Raw genomic sequence first — 17,830 nt, forward strand, 5'->3', positions numbered from 1 at the left:
TGTAAACATGCCAGTTGCTAGATCTGTATTAAACAAAAATTCTTATTTCCAAATATCTCTTCCTGAAAAATTTAAAATTTTTATTGAAATGTACGGAGTCTGAATCATTAAGAGGGAACAGAATCAGACTTGTTAAATTCTTTACGGTTCCCTATGCCTACAGTGTACATCATTTTGGAAAGTTCAAGGTATTTTCAAATGATCTGTCAAACAACACTGCATGTTATAAAATCACATTTTAAATTAAGTTAAACTGAATACTGGTCAAATGTCTTTGTTTTTTAATATTGATGGTCCATCATAGAGCATAGGCTGGTGCTTGAAGCTTCTAATCAAAGCTGTGGTCATAAACACAACAGGTTGGGTAGACAAGGTCAAAAACCATTATATAAAACAAACAAAAAAAGGAACCCAGTGGTCCAAAACCATCCAAGATAAAGAGGAGATTTATGTGAAGCAATGTTTTGGCTGATGTATTTCCAGGATCCCACCAAGAGGGAAATGGAGATAAAAAACTAGAGATCTAGTCCATTACTGGCTCTGTGCTTACTGAGAGTGAATGCAGTAAAGAGGCTGTTGGAGCCGATGGGTTCTGAGGATCTGGTCCACGCTATAGATCAGACCTTATGGAGTTTGGCTCTGACAAACTGCATAATAGCATTTATGGTAAGCGGTCCAAGAAAAATAATAATGATCAGTGTATGGTAGAAAAGCTCTAGTCAAAGCTTACAGATACCATTTGCTTATATTTCAGAATCTGTCATATTGAAAGGCAATAGAGGACACAAAACTGATATTTCCAGGGGTTGTGGTGCACAGAAACATCAAATATGAGACACGAACAGGTATTGTAGCTTTTGTTACTTTCTCCTAAAAGAATATTCCATGTTCAAAACAAGTTAAGCTCATTATATTCCTTTAACGGTATATTATTACTTTAGTTTTCAAGTTTAAGTTTTTCAGTGTCTATTTTCACTTTTAGTTCATATTTGCCATTTGTGTTCAGATCCTGATCCAAATTTGGAACAAGAGCAATCGCCTGTTAAGGACAAATTTCACTCAAAATCAGGATTCAGGCAAGTCAAGGCATTCACCCACATTCTCAGCCAACTATAAGGGCATCATAACACAGAGCCAATGAAACAACACACATAAAAACTTGTTGATGTTTTACTAGCTGCAACGACCTTTGAAATTAGGGCAGGAACTGTTGTTATTTATTTGTGTTTTGGTGCAGGCAGAGCCTTTAGTCTCCAGTGCTCTGTGCCAGACCATCTGACTGTTGATACCTTCCAACCTCATGCAGCAGAGTCAGACTCCTCTTTACTCAGATTTACTAGACAGGCTGCTTAGGACAGACTGCCACCTGGTGGCTGGAAGGCTTGCAATCCAGATGAGAGTCAAAGGCACATATCTGAGCTACTGAGGTCCCCTGCTGATGGAGCATTTCATGCGAGTTGGCTTTCTTAACCAGTTACGCCAACACCATTTTGATTAAATGCAATAAAATATTGAGTGTCTATTTTTGTGTTGTATCCAGGGATCACTTCTATCCGAGTGTCCTTGTCTTATCATTGCTTTGCAAAAGGACAATGCTGTCACCTGCTGTGATACCCTTCTTGAGAGGTACTAACAAGACTGAAATAAAGCTTTGAAGTAGACAGTAGCCCTTATCATGCACCGTATTTCATTCAAACAGTATTCTGCTTTTTGTGTTGCAGTATTTGTGGGGAGTGACTTGACTTTGAGAGAATTAGGATGAAACTTCTTTTCTCCAAACTCTGAAAGTGGGGCAAGAAATGTTAATCACAGTAAGCGTTTTACATTTGTCTTTTTAAACATTTTCTATAATTCCCCATAAACTTGTTTATGTCTGCAGGAAGAGAAACTGATGTGTTTACCTGTTCAACATTTCCTGTCCTGACAGGCATCACAGAAGTGTACCATGATAACCAGTAGTTAGTACTCATTGGTGAATTTGTACTTATATATATATATAAATAAAAAGAAAGAAACATTTAATTGACTATTAATTTTTTTTTAGATATATATATATATATATATATATATATATATATATATATATATATATATATATATATATATATATATGTTGTATATATTAAGTCTAGCATATTGTGTCCATCAAACAGTTTCTATCTCAACACAAGAACAAATAATTGTTCTCAGTTTCTTGGCTTGGAATCAATGCCTTTTCACACATCGACAATAAAAAGATTTTCCCGATATAAGTGATAAATATACTGTAGATATTTTATGTCATCCCTATCAGTTTCTTACATACCTGATGAAGAAAATAAGAGGCAAATGAGAAAGAAGACAGCAACACTTGTGTCAGGTTAAAGATCAAACATTATTTAATTCCCAAGATGATAAAAATAATTCCATGAATTCTGTAAACCATTGCATAACTGCTGTAGTGTAGACAAGTGTTAACAATTTGAAATGATACACTACAAAAAAAAGATTATGCATTATAAATAACACCATCTTAAGTAATTCTAGTGAAGAAAAACCTCTCTGGCCTTATACGCCATCAAAGCGCACAACTGTTCCATAAAGAAGCCTCCATAACTTAAACACACAACTCCCAGTAAAAGTTTAAGGTCTTGTGTTGACAACACATACACAAAGTATTATATTGACAGCAAATTGTATAGTATTTCAACACTAATTAGAATACAAGCAGTTCTTTATATTGATGCATACTGTACCAAAATAAGGGATATGTTTCTCTCATAATATAAATGTTTTCCTCATTTTGACTTCTCAGAGTTGCAGTTTCCTTTAAAAATTGGACGTCTCTTTCTATTCTAACTCTCCTATAAAACCCTGAGAAAAAAATACATCTCATATCTCCATTAAATTGTTACGATAATAAATATGCAAAATTGAAAACTGCAATTGTGTTTAACTTATAAATTTATTTGTAATGTATCGCAATTCACAAAACTAGTGCTGCATCATTATCAATGAACTATCCTCCATGTTATTCCAGTGATTCATTTTATATCTATTTTGAATGGTACATTCAATATTCAGGGATTTATGTTGATTAACTGTAACATTAAATATAAGGAACAGTGGTTCCAAAGTTGGCTTTTTTTTTATTTATTTTTTTAAATTATTTGTTTTAGACTTTATTAAAAGTTTACGGTTGTAATAGGTAATTTCCCTGGCTAGTTTGATAAATGTAACCAGTTACATATTTAATATGTATATACACAAGATTGCATAAATCACACTACTGATAGATAACAATATTAGAGAAACCAAAAAAAAAAAAAAAGAAACCACAAGAATTCGAAAGAAAGAAAAAAAAGGATGATTATTTCCACTGCAGAGCATTGTGGTAAATTTCCAATACAGTTCATTTAAAAATTGTTAAACAAAAAGACACTGTCCTCAGTGCCTTTTTAATTGCAGATACCTGGTCTTTCATGAAACACAATACATTGAAACTGAATGGTCATTTGTGTTAATGATTATAGTTGATATTGGCTGATGCAGACAGAGGGGTTTTAGGTGGGAAACTGTATAAATGTACCTCTGGTATCTGCTAAGATTCATGTGACTAAGAGATTACACAAAAATATGCTGTTTGAATTAATACAGATTTTTATGGGACTGAAAATCACTTTTTAGAAAACCAATAATATAACAGAAAATTAATTGGAAGCCCAAATTTACGATTAATTATTATTTAATAATAAAAAAATGTAGTCATACTTCACAATCTGTTCAAATGTGCTGCTATTTTTAACATGTCCTTGGTAGAGAATCTTAAGTGTTGCTCATAACTGACATAACTGTAATGCATCAACCTACTGTTATATTTATTAAATCAATTTTATATTACTCAAAGCCAAAAGTTTAAAGGAAAAGAAACATTTTTTTTAATACACTGGTAAAGTCTGTAGAAATCTGTGGCAAGATTCTCGTGCATTAAGAAATGCAGGTTAAAATGTCCCAAGGCACTAAAATTCGGCTCATGTTGTAAGCTTGAACTACCCATTTGTTCAATTAAAATACTTTCAATATGTTTTAATAAAAGGCACAAATTTGTTCCAAAAAGACTTAATCCTTTCAAAGATTAACAATAATATTAATAAGCAGCATGACTGTTCAAGTGTCTGACAACCTTATATTTAAAAAATTAAAAATAAATAAATAAAAACATATATAAAACAAATGAACTTAACTAGGCCAAATAAAGTGTGGTTTAAGGCTACAAAATATTTTTTTTATTTTATTTTTTTCATAAATGTGACCCACTGTCTGTTTCAACCATTTCAACTAGCACAAGAAAGGGGACTCATTTTACATCACAATCAAATATGTGTTCTACAAAGAAATAGTAGACAACATTTGACAATACAACAATAGACTTCACTTCAAGGTTAAAAAAAAAAATCTCCAAATAAACATACAGAAAAACAAACAGTCAAATTGAAACGAATGAAATCACCTTACGTTCCAATTAAACTCTTAAATTCCTGACAGCATACATGTAGTGCACAACCACTAATTTGAGAGCTGTATGATTAAGTACTAATAGTATAAAAAGAAATAATATAAAATTCAAATAAGCACTAATCCATATGGTCACTTAAGAATATTAACACAAATATTCATTCATTACTAGGACATTCCTTCACTGTGGATTACAGCCAATTCAATACTATGTGATCATTTTCACTGAGGAACTGAAAAAATATATATATGTATATATTTTTTAAAAAAGGAGAAAAAAAAAGGATTATGATTCCTTTCCTTTCCTTACATATTATGTAAATAAGTACTAGATCTGGTCATTTTTCTATTTCTAACTATTTCCTCAGAATGCTAAAATAAAAATGCAGTTATAAAGTTGAGAAGAAAGAGAAAAAGAAAAACATTAAAAGGTCTTTGGTAAAAAATACAAAAATGGGCTTTCAGTCTATTAATATTGTCAGCAGAAGCAGTTGGCATAGTTGTCCTGTCCAATTAAACATTGAAAAACTGACATAGTAATTGAACACCACTTCATTTGAGCTTTGAAACAAATATAAACTACAATACCACTTTGGTTTGAGTAAAGTCCACATTTGATTTACCCACTTTGTTTCAGAAACATATGATATATGAGGTCCCAAATATTTCAAACCCATTTTTTAGTTAAACAAAACTCTACGTTATGGTCCGACAACTAAACAAGTGGACATAATCCCTCAACAAAGCGACATATCCGCAAAGATCTTGAACACTTGTGTGTTGGAAACATCCCAATACCCAGAGCTACTTTGATCCGGTACAAATGTTTACAACCTACCTACATCATTAACCGTACAAAAGAGAGAAAAAAAAAAACACACAAAAAACAAAGAACACGGCTTCGCTAATCGTACTAGAAAAGATAAGCACGTAGTCAGTGCATTTGAAGCACTGTACAAAAATATTTTTGAATACTATGGACTGTGATGGGTAGGTCTGCTCATCACAAACACATGTGGCAGTGTAATTTAGAGCTTCAGCTGGTTAACAAAATGTACACACTGACACATGCAGCTTTTCTATGACAAATCAGCCCACATCTTAAGAACATGAGCTACATACAGACCTTGCTGATTTAGATATGAAAGCAAGAAACAAAGAGAAATAATATAAACACTGTCTGTTTCTCGTGAAGCTGAAATTAAACACAAGAGTCTAGACAAGTAGATCATCAATAACATCCCTTTTGAAGTAAACCGTTTATCCCAATTTTAAAAGAAACTAAATTAAACTTCAACCTTGTTGTACCTGACCATTTACTGCACAAACTTATTGCTGTAAATATGAAAGGAACAAGAAAAAAAAAGGAAACAAAGTTTTCAGATAACACAGTAGCAGGTCATTTCAATTAAATTACCTAAGCACATTACACTGTCGAATTTGGATAGAAAAAAAAAAACACTGATGATTTCTGACTGTAAACACTACAGAGCCCTACAATTCTAAACATTTCTAAAAAAATTATAATAATAATTTACTAAGCCAGTTTAGTTTTGCAATCAAAGAAATACATACATTTCCTGATCTGAATATCCCTACACATTTAAATTAAGGATGATTCAACATTTCTAAGGATAATGAAGCTGCACCCCAAAAGCACCATTGTTAATGATGAAAGAGGGAATGATACTTTAGCTGAATGTCAGGGCTCAGGCACTGACGAAGATGAAACCTCTGGGAAATACTTAAATATTAAATTGGGCCAATATATGCTCCAATAATGTATGTACGTCATACGGTACTACTGAAAAATACACAATTTGCACAAGCAACGACTACACTTATGGTTTTGTACTACAATCCTAAGCTCCTTAAAGATGCTTCAAATATTTTTAAGGCAAGGCACTTAAGAGGGAGTGGTCTGCAATCAGATATCTTCTAACATATCTGAAAGGCTAAAGTCCAAAAAAAGTAACCAAAAAGAAAAAAAAAAAATACTGTGTTACTGAGGACTTCAGAACACACGTGCTCATCTAACAACTATGTAATATATATCTAAACCGTTGCTATAAGACAGAAAAACTGATTTACTAAATGCTTTAGCATACAGTATGTGCCTTACTGATATTACAGCTGCTGGTTATGCCTAAAATGCATTTAAAGTTTGCACTTATTTGATTGAAAAATGTAAGTAACAATGAAAGTAACTACTTAGTACTATTTTCTATGAAAACTAACAAGACATATACACGATACCATGATTTAACATTAAGAAAAATGAAATATTCTATAAGGTTTCACAGTACACACAAAAGCTTCATACTTTAGCGTATTTGGGCAAAATATAAATGTAAGAAAATAAAAATAACCAAAAAGGTACAAAGCAGCTTAAAACTAAAATTTCTACAAATTTTCCAAATCAACAAAAGTGCTTTTAAAAAGAAATGAATCCTCTCCACACAACTAGTAGCAAATATGATGTCTGGCTGATTTTTTTTCCCGCTAACAGTCAAATCAGTGGTAACCAAGGGAAATTGTTTAATATTTTAAGAAAATGAATAATCTAGCTTGTACAAAACAGGTATTGCATTTAAGTATTTGCTTTGTGTCAGTCAAACACCACTTATTAGATTCTAATAAAACTAATCAATTTAATCACTATATATGAAAAACTGAAACACAAAAAAATTATATTTAGAAACAGTAAGCATAATATGTATTAGTAGTTCTTCAAAGGGCTAGATCATGAAAGAAGTACCTCGAATTGCTGTACATCACCACTTCAATATTTTTGTCTTACAGTAAGGGCATTCCGTTTTAACAGACGCACAGTTTTGACAAAGTACATAATGTTGGCAAGGCTGCAGGACAATGGAACGATCATGCTTTTGGCAAACAACACATTTCTTTGACTGAAGCTGATATATTACCTGTGTTGAGAAAAAGAAGAGTTAACATCAGTCAAAGTCTTTACAGAAGTCTGGACCATTGAAATGCAGTGCATCATGCATGACTGACTGACTGACACGTTGCCTACTCTTCCCCTGTAAGCCTTGAAATCACCACTCTTACATCTAGGTGATGAGAAGAGTGCGGCAGTCTAATTAGAGCGTGTGTAAATGTGACATGGTGACGTATGCGTGTTGGGACCTGGTCCTTCTTACCCCGTCTATTACGTCTAGGTCAGATCGCAGCTGGCTCTGAATGGATCGGAGCTTTGGCAGGGGGAGCTGGTCCAGCTCCCCGTAGCTGCGCAGAAGAGGCGTATTGGTGGAGCGACACAAAACGTCAAAGTCTACCAGCAGTTCCTTCAGCTTTCGCTCTGTGTCCTCTCGCTTCTGTTCCACCAGCTGTCGCTCCGCCTCCGCAGATTTCACTTGTTCTTTCGCATTGTGAGCGTCTTTTTGCCATGCTTCACAGGCCTTGGAGAAATTATTAGAAGAAGAGCATTTCAATGAGACGACCCATTTGATATTAGTAAGCCTATTATTGTCCCTCTTGTGAGCTTTTCCTGCAATTCTTTGTATTTGTTTCAAGCTTCACTTGAGACATCACTGTGGCATCTATAAGCAAATACAGTCAAATATACTTAAAAAGTGGGAGGCACATATACAAACTGTTGTAATTCCTACACCGTTCACCTAATTTGGATGTAAATACCCTCAAATTAAAGCTGAAAGTCTGCAGTTAAAGCACATCTTGTTCGTTTTATTTCAAATCCATTGTGGTGGTGTATAGAGCCAAAAAGAATAGAATTGTGTCGATGTCCCAATATCTATGGACCTGACTGTATACAGTGTCAGCCTGCATTTTTTTCAATGTAACTAGGAAGGTTCCCAAAACAAGTGTAATGAAATGGCTCCCACTTTCTAAGAAACAACCAAAATTAACACAAGAAATATAAACTAAATGGCTTAAGTACTAAAGCACTTACAATGGCTAGAATCTAGACCATGACACCTATAAATAAGAATAACTGAAAAACCAGCATGTCTGACCTGTTTAACTTGGTGCCAGGCATCCTCCCATTGCTTTATCTTGCGCTTGGCCTCATCCAGTTCTCGGAAGAGTCGGCCGATGTCTGCACTGCTGGAGCCGACTGTACTGGAAGAAAGGCTGCTGAACACTGGAGATGGGCTGGGAGAGAAGCTGCCACTCATGAAGTCCCATATACCCCCTGCACCACCATTCAGACCTGAAGCCGAACATTATTAATGTAACTTACTCACTTATGAAAAAATGTGTAAAACCTCATTCACACTGGGCTCTGATCCCGGGATACTGGCAGGATCAATGCCGGGGAGCCTTCTGTGTGAACGCCAGCCGGTGCTGGAATGCCCGAAAATTTTATCCCGGGATCAGACCCTAGTAACACTATGGGATGTTACTAAATCCCGGGATGTGTCTGTGTGAACAAAAGCAGAACCAATACCTTGAAGGGTGTGTGTTGTGATGACGTATTTATCATGTGAAAGAGAATGTTTGTGTGCAGAATAAAGTTTCATTTTTATGTATTTTTTAAACATACAAGTACAGAAATTTTTTATGTTTCCATAAAAAAACAAAAACGGGCGACTTCATTTACAGCTTTCCCGGGAGTCTCCTGTTTTGTTATTTCTCCCAAAAATCTCCCGTAATTTGAATGGCCCAAACCACGTTATATGAATAATCACATCAATATATTATTCCAAGGTGGTCCAGTTGCCAGATCTTGAATGAAACGCATCCTACTCACACAATCGACACATCATACACATTACAAATCATTTATGACCTCAACCTGGCAACCTACAACCCAGTTGCGCTGTTGATATCTGCGCAGGCAGTAGACGCGGGATGTTAAATCAAGCATCACTGGTAGATGGGAGGAGAAGACTCAGCTGGTGCTCCGGTGAAAAAAACTAAATATACATGTACATTTAACAACAGCTGGATGGAAGAATTGAATTTCATATCCCGAAGCCATATCGCAATGCCCACGCCTTTTGCAATGTGTGTCGCACTGATTTTAATATCGAACATGGTGGGAAAAATTACGTTACTCAGCACTTTAAATCACAACGGCACAATTTCTATAGTATTTAGCCTGCCTCTGCCATCCAGCACCCCACTTCCCCTCTCCCGGATTTGTGTACCCAAATGTTGACAGATAACAGGCTGCGTGTGTGACATGACACGAGATTAAACAACTCAGGCATCGCGACGTCGGAAAGTACCTCCTACTCTGTATCGAGGAAATTTATCAGATTTCTGAAGCCTCTGTCCTCAACTATGGAGAACAGCTGGTCATCCAGGGCCATGAATTCCATAATTTTCCACGTAATTGCTTTGGTCTTTTCGCTGCACATACCAAGGAATGATAGGAGACGCTGCTGACTTGTGGCTGGCTCTGAGCTCTGGCTAGCTTTAGCCGCTTTCCCTTTTTAGCTTCTTTTTTAAAATGGGCATTTTCAGCTGGGTGATGGTGTTTTAAATGTCTAATTAGGGTTGTTGTTCCGAAAGTTATTGTGGTGGTTCCCCAAACGTTTACTTTGGCCTTACAATTATTACACATTTCGAAGTTTATGTATTCTTCACTATAAATGGACTTCTTCCACGCCAATGACATGTTTACATGCAGCTGTAACGTTATTGCCTGCGCCGCTGGCAACAAAACGGACCGGCTTGGAATCGGAAAGACGTGAGGCTGACCGGCCGGTCACCGGTCCGGCATGCGGAAAATCGGCTAATTCCGGTCCCTGGCCGGTCGATCGGTGCATCTCTACTATTAAGTTTTATTTGTAACATTTAAAAAGTGCTTAATGCATACAGAAAAAGGCTAGTAAAGTGCTAATTGAATAAACAAAACAACCTAAATGGTAATAATACGCTAATGTCTGAAGAAAAAAAGGATAGTTTTACCTTGTAGTTAGTTTTCTTTATTTTTATGGGTCCGTTCAGAATCAAACTAAATTACAAAAACTGAATCGAATGCACAACTTATAAGTTGCAGTTAAATAAATAAAAAAATATATATAATTATTCTATTATTAAATATGAATAATATAACTATGCATAATTATTATTATTTTTTGACAGTTATCACATTCACTTTCAATCTTTATTGTTCTTGGGAGGCATTTCAGTTGGTAGGCAGCATCCAACAACACAAAAACAATTAACATCAAACATGACTAAATTTATCTTATGAGCTATTTATAAAAGTAGGCCTAACTGCCAGAATAAAATCAATAAAACTGGCTACCATGCAAATCTCATACAATGACCACTCACCATATGTGCAGATAATTAAATAAAACTTCAGTTTAGGCAATGTATTTGTTGTGTGTGTGTGCCTTCATTAGGTGCTCGCTAACAGCACTTGCCCCTACAGTCTGTTAAGGCTAAATGGGGGATCATTGTCTTTGTATTTTTGTGTGTGTGTGAGAATGCAAGCACACATTATGGGAAAGCTCTAGCAGATTTTTCCAGGGGTTGGGATCTCTGTGTGAAAGATGCTTAATTAAGAGTTAAAGTTTGGAAAGTTATAGTCTCATTTTCAGATGACATGCTGACTGCCCACAAAACATCTGATGCATATTGCGAAGATAAATGTTCCAATCTGATTGGTTAGCTGCTACACAACTTCCAAGAGCTTGTGTGCGCAGGTTTTTGCCAATGATGCAAAGTTTTTAAATAGCCCACCAAGCAACCAGCTTTCAGCTTTGGATTGCTACAATGAGGGCTTCTTGAGTTCATAGAATCAAATTTTAGAAATGTATTCAAAAGTTGCATTTTAGGCAGATAGTTGTGCAAAAATTAGATATCCTTGAGCACAACTGTAGATTGTCCATGAAATAGTCAGTATTTATTACTTTATTTTAGTAGGAAACACAATTCAGCACAAATTTTCCACTTATTGGGTGATACTTTCCTGGTCCTTTTCCTTAATATTTCAAATTAAAATAAAAAAAGAAGAAATTATATTTTTCACATAGACAACGAAGCCTATTTTTAGGACCATTAAGATTTTTAACATTCGTGATATTATTTACATTGTTTTTAAAGGTGCCTGGAATTGTTTTCTGTCAGGCAGCAAAGGCCATAAGGAGAAGTAATTTTTTTAAGAAGCACATAATTTGATGTTTGGAGAAGTTTATATGAAGATGGCTGCACCTTTATTTGAATGGGCTAGTGCTTTGTTGCACACCGGCCAATTATTGTGGTATCAACAATTTCAGATTTCCCCACCCTTAAACATCATGTGAATAAAACTAATAGTGGATGGTTGAAATGTGGTTCTTAGCCAGTGGACCAGATTTTATGCTCATAGTCAACAGTCTGGCTCAGAAATGCAAGGAAAAATCATATCAGTGCTTATTAACAATTAATTAATTATTTATCTAATACTCTTTACAACTCTTTTCAGGGTGAATATGTCAATTTTCAAACCTAACAGTTCTTACCTAAGGAGTTCTGCGTAGACGTAGGCGTTTCTAGAAGGCCATGCTCTGTTTTAACATGCGGCGCCTGTGGCTGGCTCTGCTGGGAGGTCATTCCAGTGAGGAGAGACTGGGACAGGGAATGAGACAGAGAGCCAAGTGGGGAGGCGGAGAGAGAGGATGAGGAATGCAGAGAGGAAGACCGAGCCAGAGATCCAGGAATATTGACAGGAGCAGAGCCTCCAAATAACCTCTGACCTATGGGAAGAGAGTTGAAACATTAACTGTGTCCAATAGCAAGTACAAACCAGAAAACAACAACAACAACAATGTCTTACTTGTTAAACCAAGGCCATTGTTGTCTTGGTCCTCTAGATCTTTGTCGAGGGAGGCAACGTTGATGTCACTAAAATTTAAGTCAAGTGCAGATCCTAACAGCAAGAAAAGAAAAGAGTCCATTTTATTGTCTTGGCAAAGTGGAGACTGAGGAAAACTATCTGATATTTCCAGGTTTTCCATGACTGTTGAACCCTGAAGCTCCTTCAAGAAACAGTATTACACAAAACCCTTTATGAAGTTTTGTTAAAGCACCTATAAAAAATAAATGGTTGAGTTGAAAAGACTTGTTAATCCAGTCTTCATATCCATATTCAATCCATATTATGATAAAGACTAACTTCAGTTGATATCAAAGTCCACTTGGAGCCTATAAACATTTTACATAAAAGGCTGCTTTTTTATATTAAATTAAAATATTTAACACAAATGAAAGTGTTTAAGTCAGATAAAGGCAAAATCACTCACTACCCACTTAGCTCTGTGCTGCTGAGTCATAGTCTGCTGCTGCAGTCGTTGTGTGTTTTAGCAGACTCACTGACTTGCGACTAATGCACTGCCACAAAGACCTCCACTTCACTAAATGCTCTGCATTTATCTGCACTGCCTAATCTGGACTCAGTCTGCCTCACATATAGCACCCAATACTCCAACCCTACGATTGTGTGTTTGTGTGGAAAGTTCTATGCTGAATGATTGCTGCAAAGGACAGTGGCACTTACCTATAACTGACTCCACGGTATTGCTGCCTGGATAGAAAGGTGTGGCTTTTGCATTCATGGTTGATAAAGTGGTGGGTGATGAGCTGTCAGATCCAATACTGGAGGCCAAGCTGGACGTAATGCTTGATGTTATGCTGGATGCTAGTGGGTTTACCACTGAGAATACACAGCTGTGAGCCTGTGAAAGAAAGCAGTCAGTCAGGAATTTTGTTCGGTGACTCGCTTGGAAATGTGAAGATCTTTTTGCCATTTCATGTGTAGCATATTTTGAAACCAAGGCTGTCAATTTAACGCATTAATTCAGTGTGATTATTAAAAAAAAAACCACAAAATTTACGCAAATAATTATGCTCCCAAAGTCCTGACTGTACGGAAATTCCGTAATAAGGATTTACCAATGGAGCAATTGAAGCTTGAAGTATCACCTTCATGTTTTTGTGAGTTGCAGTCAGCGGGGTGCAGTCAGTGCAACTCCAGCTGTCCAGACAACAAACCGACAGCTGTTCAAAAGACAGCTGGATGGAGCACAAAAGAACAGGGGTCTATATGAATATTTCCAAGTTAACATATATTTAACTTCACACAGCATCCTAAATATTTGGTATTTATGGTGCTAAATGCTAGTGAAATGTTCCAAGTCAAATGTCATTCGATTAATCAATTAATTAAATTAATAAAAATAAATATATTTGATTGACAGCCCTAGTTAAAACAGTTTTTCTTTCAAATTGTCACTATTCCATTCAGATGTTCTGCCAAAATGTTTCCACCATTTACTAAATTTAAAAAAACTGCCAGATAATTAAAAATGCTTTCAATCAGTTTGAGAGATAAAAATAAGTTATACGTTCCATTGCATGCCCCTAGTTTAGAAGCATTCTCACAGTAAATGATGCTAAAGGCATTAGAAGAGAAGAACAAGAGAAAAAAGCTAAGATCCCTTGTAAAAATAGACCAGGAGAGAGACATGAGTGAGGAATTGTGGAGAAAAACAAGAGATTCCAAGTGTAATCTGGTGAAATAATTTATGGTATAAATTGGGTGACCAAATCGCAAGACTGCAGTGTCAGTTTCTATTTCACATTGTAAGAGCTGAATAAAAAGAAGGCAAGAACCCTCAATGATATGACTAAAACAAGCTCTTGAAACAAGTGATGCTTGTCTTGGAAATCTTTTGCAAGCCTATTAATAATTTCTTTACAAGGCTATATCATAAATGGAAAGCAAGGGATATTATATTCTATTATATTCTAAGGGATATTCAAATATTGCATGATTTCTTGAAATGAAGGCAGCAATGTTTTCCATAAAATACAGATGATAACTATTTTGTCATCTACAATACGTATTTGAAAGGATTGGAAGATACATGAAAGTGAGCTAAGCTGCTTTACCTGTTTGTCTTGGTCCATTAACTTTTGATTATTTTCCCCAGACTGGCTCTTCTGGTTCTTTGCCTGAAATCAGATAATACACTCTATGATGTGAACTGATGTTGGTATGGCAACCAGGAGTGTTATTATGTTGGAAAATGCTACCTGCTCAGAAAAAGAAAGGAAAAAAAGGGAATGCACCCTTCTGTTAAATTGTTTGTAACCATCTAATGTTACAGTCTGCTTCATTTTTATATATTAAGATGAAACAAAATCTGGTCATGTGACAGCTAGATTTGTTTATCTGATAACACAAAAGGTAGAAATTATTACTTCAGGGATTAGCACATGAAATTTCGGTACATGAACAATAACCCAAAATTGGTCAAAGAGAATATCCAGATATACAAGTTATTTCAGAATGCATTTCAAAAGGAAGTGTATTTAATACCTGACTAGACAATGTTACCACACAATGAATCACACAGACGAAGTGCTTGGTGGTTTCAACAAAACAATAACAAAACAAAAAAATAAAAACAGAAAAGTGGTGACAACAAATGAGCAAAGAAATCAAATTGAAGCAGAAGGCTTGCAGTGTGTCATTCCTGCAATCCTGCAAGAGATCCCTTTAGAAAGGTCATGTGTACCTGATCCTCCCATTCAAAACCCGGAGCTTTGGGATAGTTAGACATCAGAGATGAAACACTGGACGTGGTGGACTCTGAACATAAGCTACCATTAGTAAAATATTTTGGCCTGCTGATGGCCCCAATAGGGGACAATGAACTGTTGCTTCCTGAGCTTGGTGTTACAGTCGAACTATTAGAGCATGACACCTGAAGAAGAAAAGCACACATGATCTTTATGAGGTGGTTTCGGAGCCAGCCAAATAGTGTTGGTGTTTATGTTGTTGATTTAGAATAAAATAGAAACTTTATTTATTCCTGTAGGGAAACTGGTTTTGATTTAGAAGATCCAAATGTGAAGGTAGAGCTAGATAGGGTTTTCCTCTCAATAACAGGGGAAAAAAAGTGCAATCTACTAGCAGAAATTAATTTTTGTCTAATTTGATTCAAGACAATATACATCCCTGATTTATCGATCATTCAATGTTGGTTTATCCTCCTGAGACCCCGTGTCCACATCCGTAAATATTACATTATGGCTACGCTATAGGCTATGCATAATATCATTTAATTTAAACCAACTGATCTCAGTTCAGGAGACACTGGGCTGTCATTAACGTGTTATACCTTCAACACATATGGTGCCAATCTCAGCTGAGTTTGTCTTTGGGAGAAAAGGCAACAAAACTACACCTGGTAAGAAACCTCTGAAGCTTTTAAATTGAAACCTTTTTGAGTTTAGAGTCTCTAATTTTATTCAATATGTCATTTTTTAATTAATAACAAATTTAAATTTATAACAAAACGGCACCCTGTTAAACACAATGACTATTCCTGACCAATGGTCAGTAGGCTCATTTTCCTTAAAATATCCTATATTCACATCAACGGGTTCATCCAAATGATGAAAATGTAGCTTTCAGAGGCTGTATATGGAGTTAAAATAAAAATAAGGTGCATTTCGAACTGTTCTGAGACCAATGCAGATAGACAGCACAAAGGAGGTAAAGTAATTCCCTAATTAGGGAGCAAGGGATCATCCTATAACTTTCCCACCAAGCCAAGTGCATTTACTCCTAACATCTGGTCAAAAGTTCAGTTTCAGGCTGCAGATGTTTGGAAGACATGGAACAATGGACATCAGTACATATATTCAGAATTTATAATGTATAACTTTATTTTAACATGGTTGGCAGTGATTGGATGATGCTGGCCATTACATTTTTATGTTAATTTCTGATGTAATGTAGGGCTGCACAATTCATCTAAATAAAATAGAAACCGCAATATGACCTTGTGCGATTATTAAATTGCAAAGGGCTGCGATTTAATTAAATAAATATTCTGCTCCCTTCAAAGTTTATTTGCGCAGCTCTGTCCAGTCTATATAAAGTCAGAGAATTGTTAGTGTTTTCAGAGCGGTTCTGTGCTCCACAAATCCCTCTCATGCTTGGAGTAACAGAAGTGCTCAGAGTTCGGTTCCATTTGCTTACTGCGGTCAAGTGGGCCGCGCGTTGAAAATACACGTTCAAGCCAGCCGCACATCTTTTTTTAGTATGCGCGTCTAATCGTGTACTTACGGTATGGGTGCTGAAAGAGGTCAAACTTGATTTTTAGACTCTATTTTCTGCTATTTTCCATCTTATTAGGACACAAATAATATTTTGTTTTTTACTATTTTAATGTTTGTATGCCTAAATATGATTAACATTAATTATTACATAATTTATTCATGTTCATATTCATTTTAATTATCATACATCCTTAATATTTTTACATTTTTATTTTTAATGTTTATATATATATATAATATAATGTTATTTATCATACATTTATTTTCCATTTTTATTGTTGATTTAATTATCATATATCATGTATTAATGTTTATTTACTTATTTTTAATTTTAACGTTTATATATATAGTATACATTAATTATTATAATATATTTATTAATGCTAATGAAATCTGTAATATTGATGTTAATTATCATACATTTATTTTACATTTGTATTGTTGATTTTAATGTTTGTATATATATAAAGTATACATTTAATTATTATACATCATGTATAAATGTTTATTTATTTATTTACTTACATTTTTCATGTTAATGTAAATGACAAATATGATACAACAGGCTTTTGGTGGCTTTAATCTGTCAATTATCCATGAATTGCATATATGAACAATAAAAACCTGATCTATGAAATATGCTTGCATACCTGTTGAATGAAACACAAATTATATTTAAAACACACGCACACACACACACACACACACAATTTATATATACAAGTATGTTATATTACTGTATAGTTTTGGAGAAAAGGCAAACTCACCCCACACATCAAAGTGCATTCTATCACTTACACCATGTCCCATTTTCAAACACTCATAAAAAGTGTTCCTTGATAGGTTTGCCCATTCTTACATTTGATTAATGTTCAGAGTGACTCTGACTATTACTGTAATTATTGTCAAGTCATTTTACTGTATAGTTTTGGAGAAAAGTAAAGGCAAACACCCCAATCATCAAAGTGCTTTCTAGCATTTACACCATGTCCCATTTTCAAACACTCATAAAAAGTGTTCCTTCATAGGTTTGCTCATTTGTTCATTGGATTCCTGTTCAGAGTGACTCTGACTATTACTGTAATTATTTTCAGGTAATTTTACTGTATAGTTTTGGAGAAAAGTAAAGGCAAACTCACCCCAATCATCAAAGTGCATTCTATCACTTACACCATGTCCCATTTTCAAACACTCATAAAAGGTGTTCCTTCATAGGTTTGCTCATTCTTTCAATATATTCCTGTTCAGAGCGACTCTGAATATTACTGTAATTATTGTCTAG

The 17,830-nt window shown here is 35.1% G+C and overlaps 1 protein-coding gene and 1 long non-coding RNA gene across 5 annotated transcripts in view; one reads left to right on the forward strand and one right to left on the reverse strand.

Annotated features, from left to right (window-relative positions):
* Positions 1–514: 514 nt before the first annotated feature.
* Positions 515–2,012, forward strand: LOC127652541 (uncharacterized). Of its 2 annotated transcripts, XR_007971741.1 has the most exons (5): positions 515–666; positions 755–845; positions 1,007–1,626; positions 1,722–1,787; positions 1,880–2,012. It is a non-coding gene; the product is annotated as an uncharacterized LOC127652541 (long non-coding RNA). The 2 variants fall into 2 exon arrangements; XR_007971740.1 differs by having other exon boundaries at positions 1,722–2,006.
* A 349-nt stretch (positions 2,013–2,361) lies between these two features.
* Positions 2,362–17,830, reverse strand: part of LOC127652523 (putative E3 ubiquitin-protein ligase UNKL) — a 41,598-nt gene continuing 26,129 nt past the window's right edge. Inside the window, exons 9-16 of one of the 3 annotated variants that reach the window (XM_052138694.1) lie at positions 14,368–14,430; positions 13,399–13,488; positions 12,974–13,151; positions 12,254–12,346; positions 11,940–12,173; positions 8,493–8,689; positions 7,659–7,916; positions 2,362–7,424 (exon numbers count right to left, since the gene is read on the reverse strand). In XM_052138694.1, the coding sequence (XP_051994654.1) occupies positions 7,269–7,424; positions 7,659–7,916; positions 8,493–8,689; positions 11,940–12,173; positions 12,254–12,346; positions 12,974–13,151; positions 13,399–13,488; positions 14,368–14,430 (1,269 nt within the window). In that variant the 3' untranslated portion in view covers positions 2,362–7,268. Of the gene's footprint in view, positions 7,425–7,658; positions 7,917–8,492; positions 8,690–11,939; positions 12,174–12,253; positions 12,347–12,973; positions 13,152–13,368; positions 13,489–14,367; positions 14,431–17,830 lie in introns of all 3 variants that reach the window. The other 2 variants (XM_052138693.1, XM_052138695.1) reach the window with 2 other exon arrangements.

The sequence above is a fragment of the Xyrauchen texanus genome, chromosome 12 (genome assembly GCF_025860055.1).
Source record: "Xyrauchen texanus isolate HMW12.3.18 chromosome 12, RBS_HiC_50CHRs, whole genome shotgun sequence".
NCBI lineage: Eukaryota > Metazoa > Chordata > Actinopteri > Cypriniformes > Catostomidae > Xyrauchen > Xyrauchen texanus.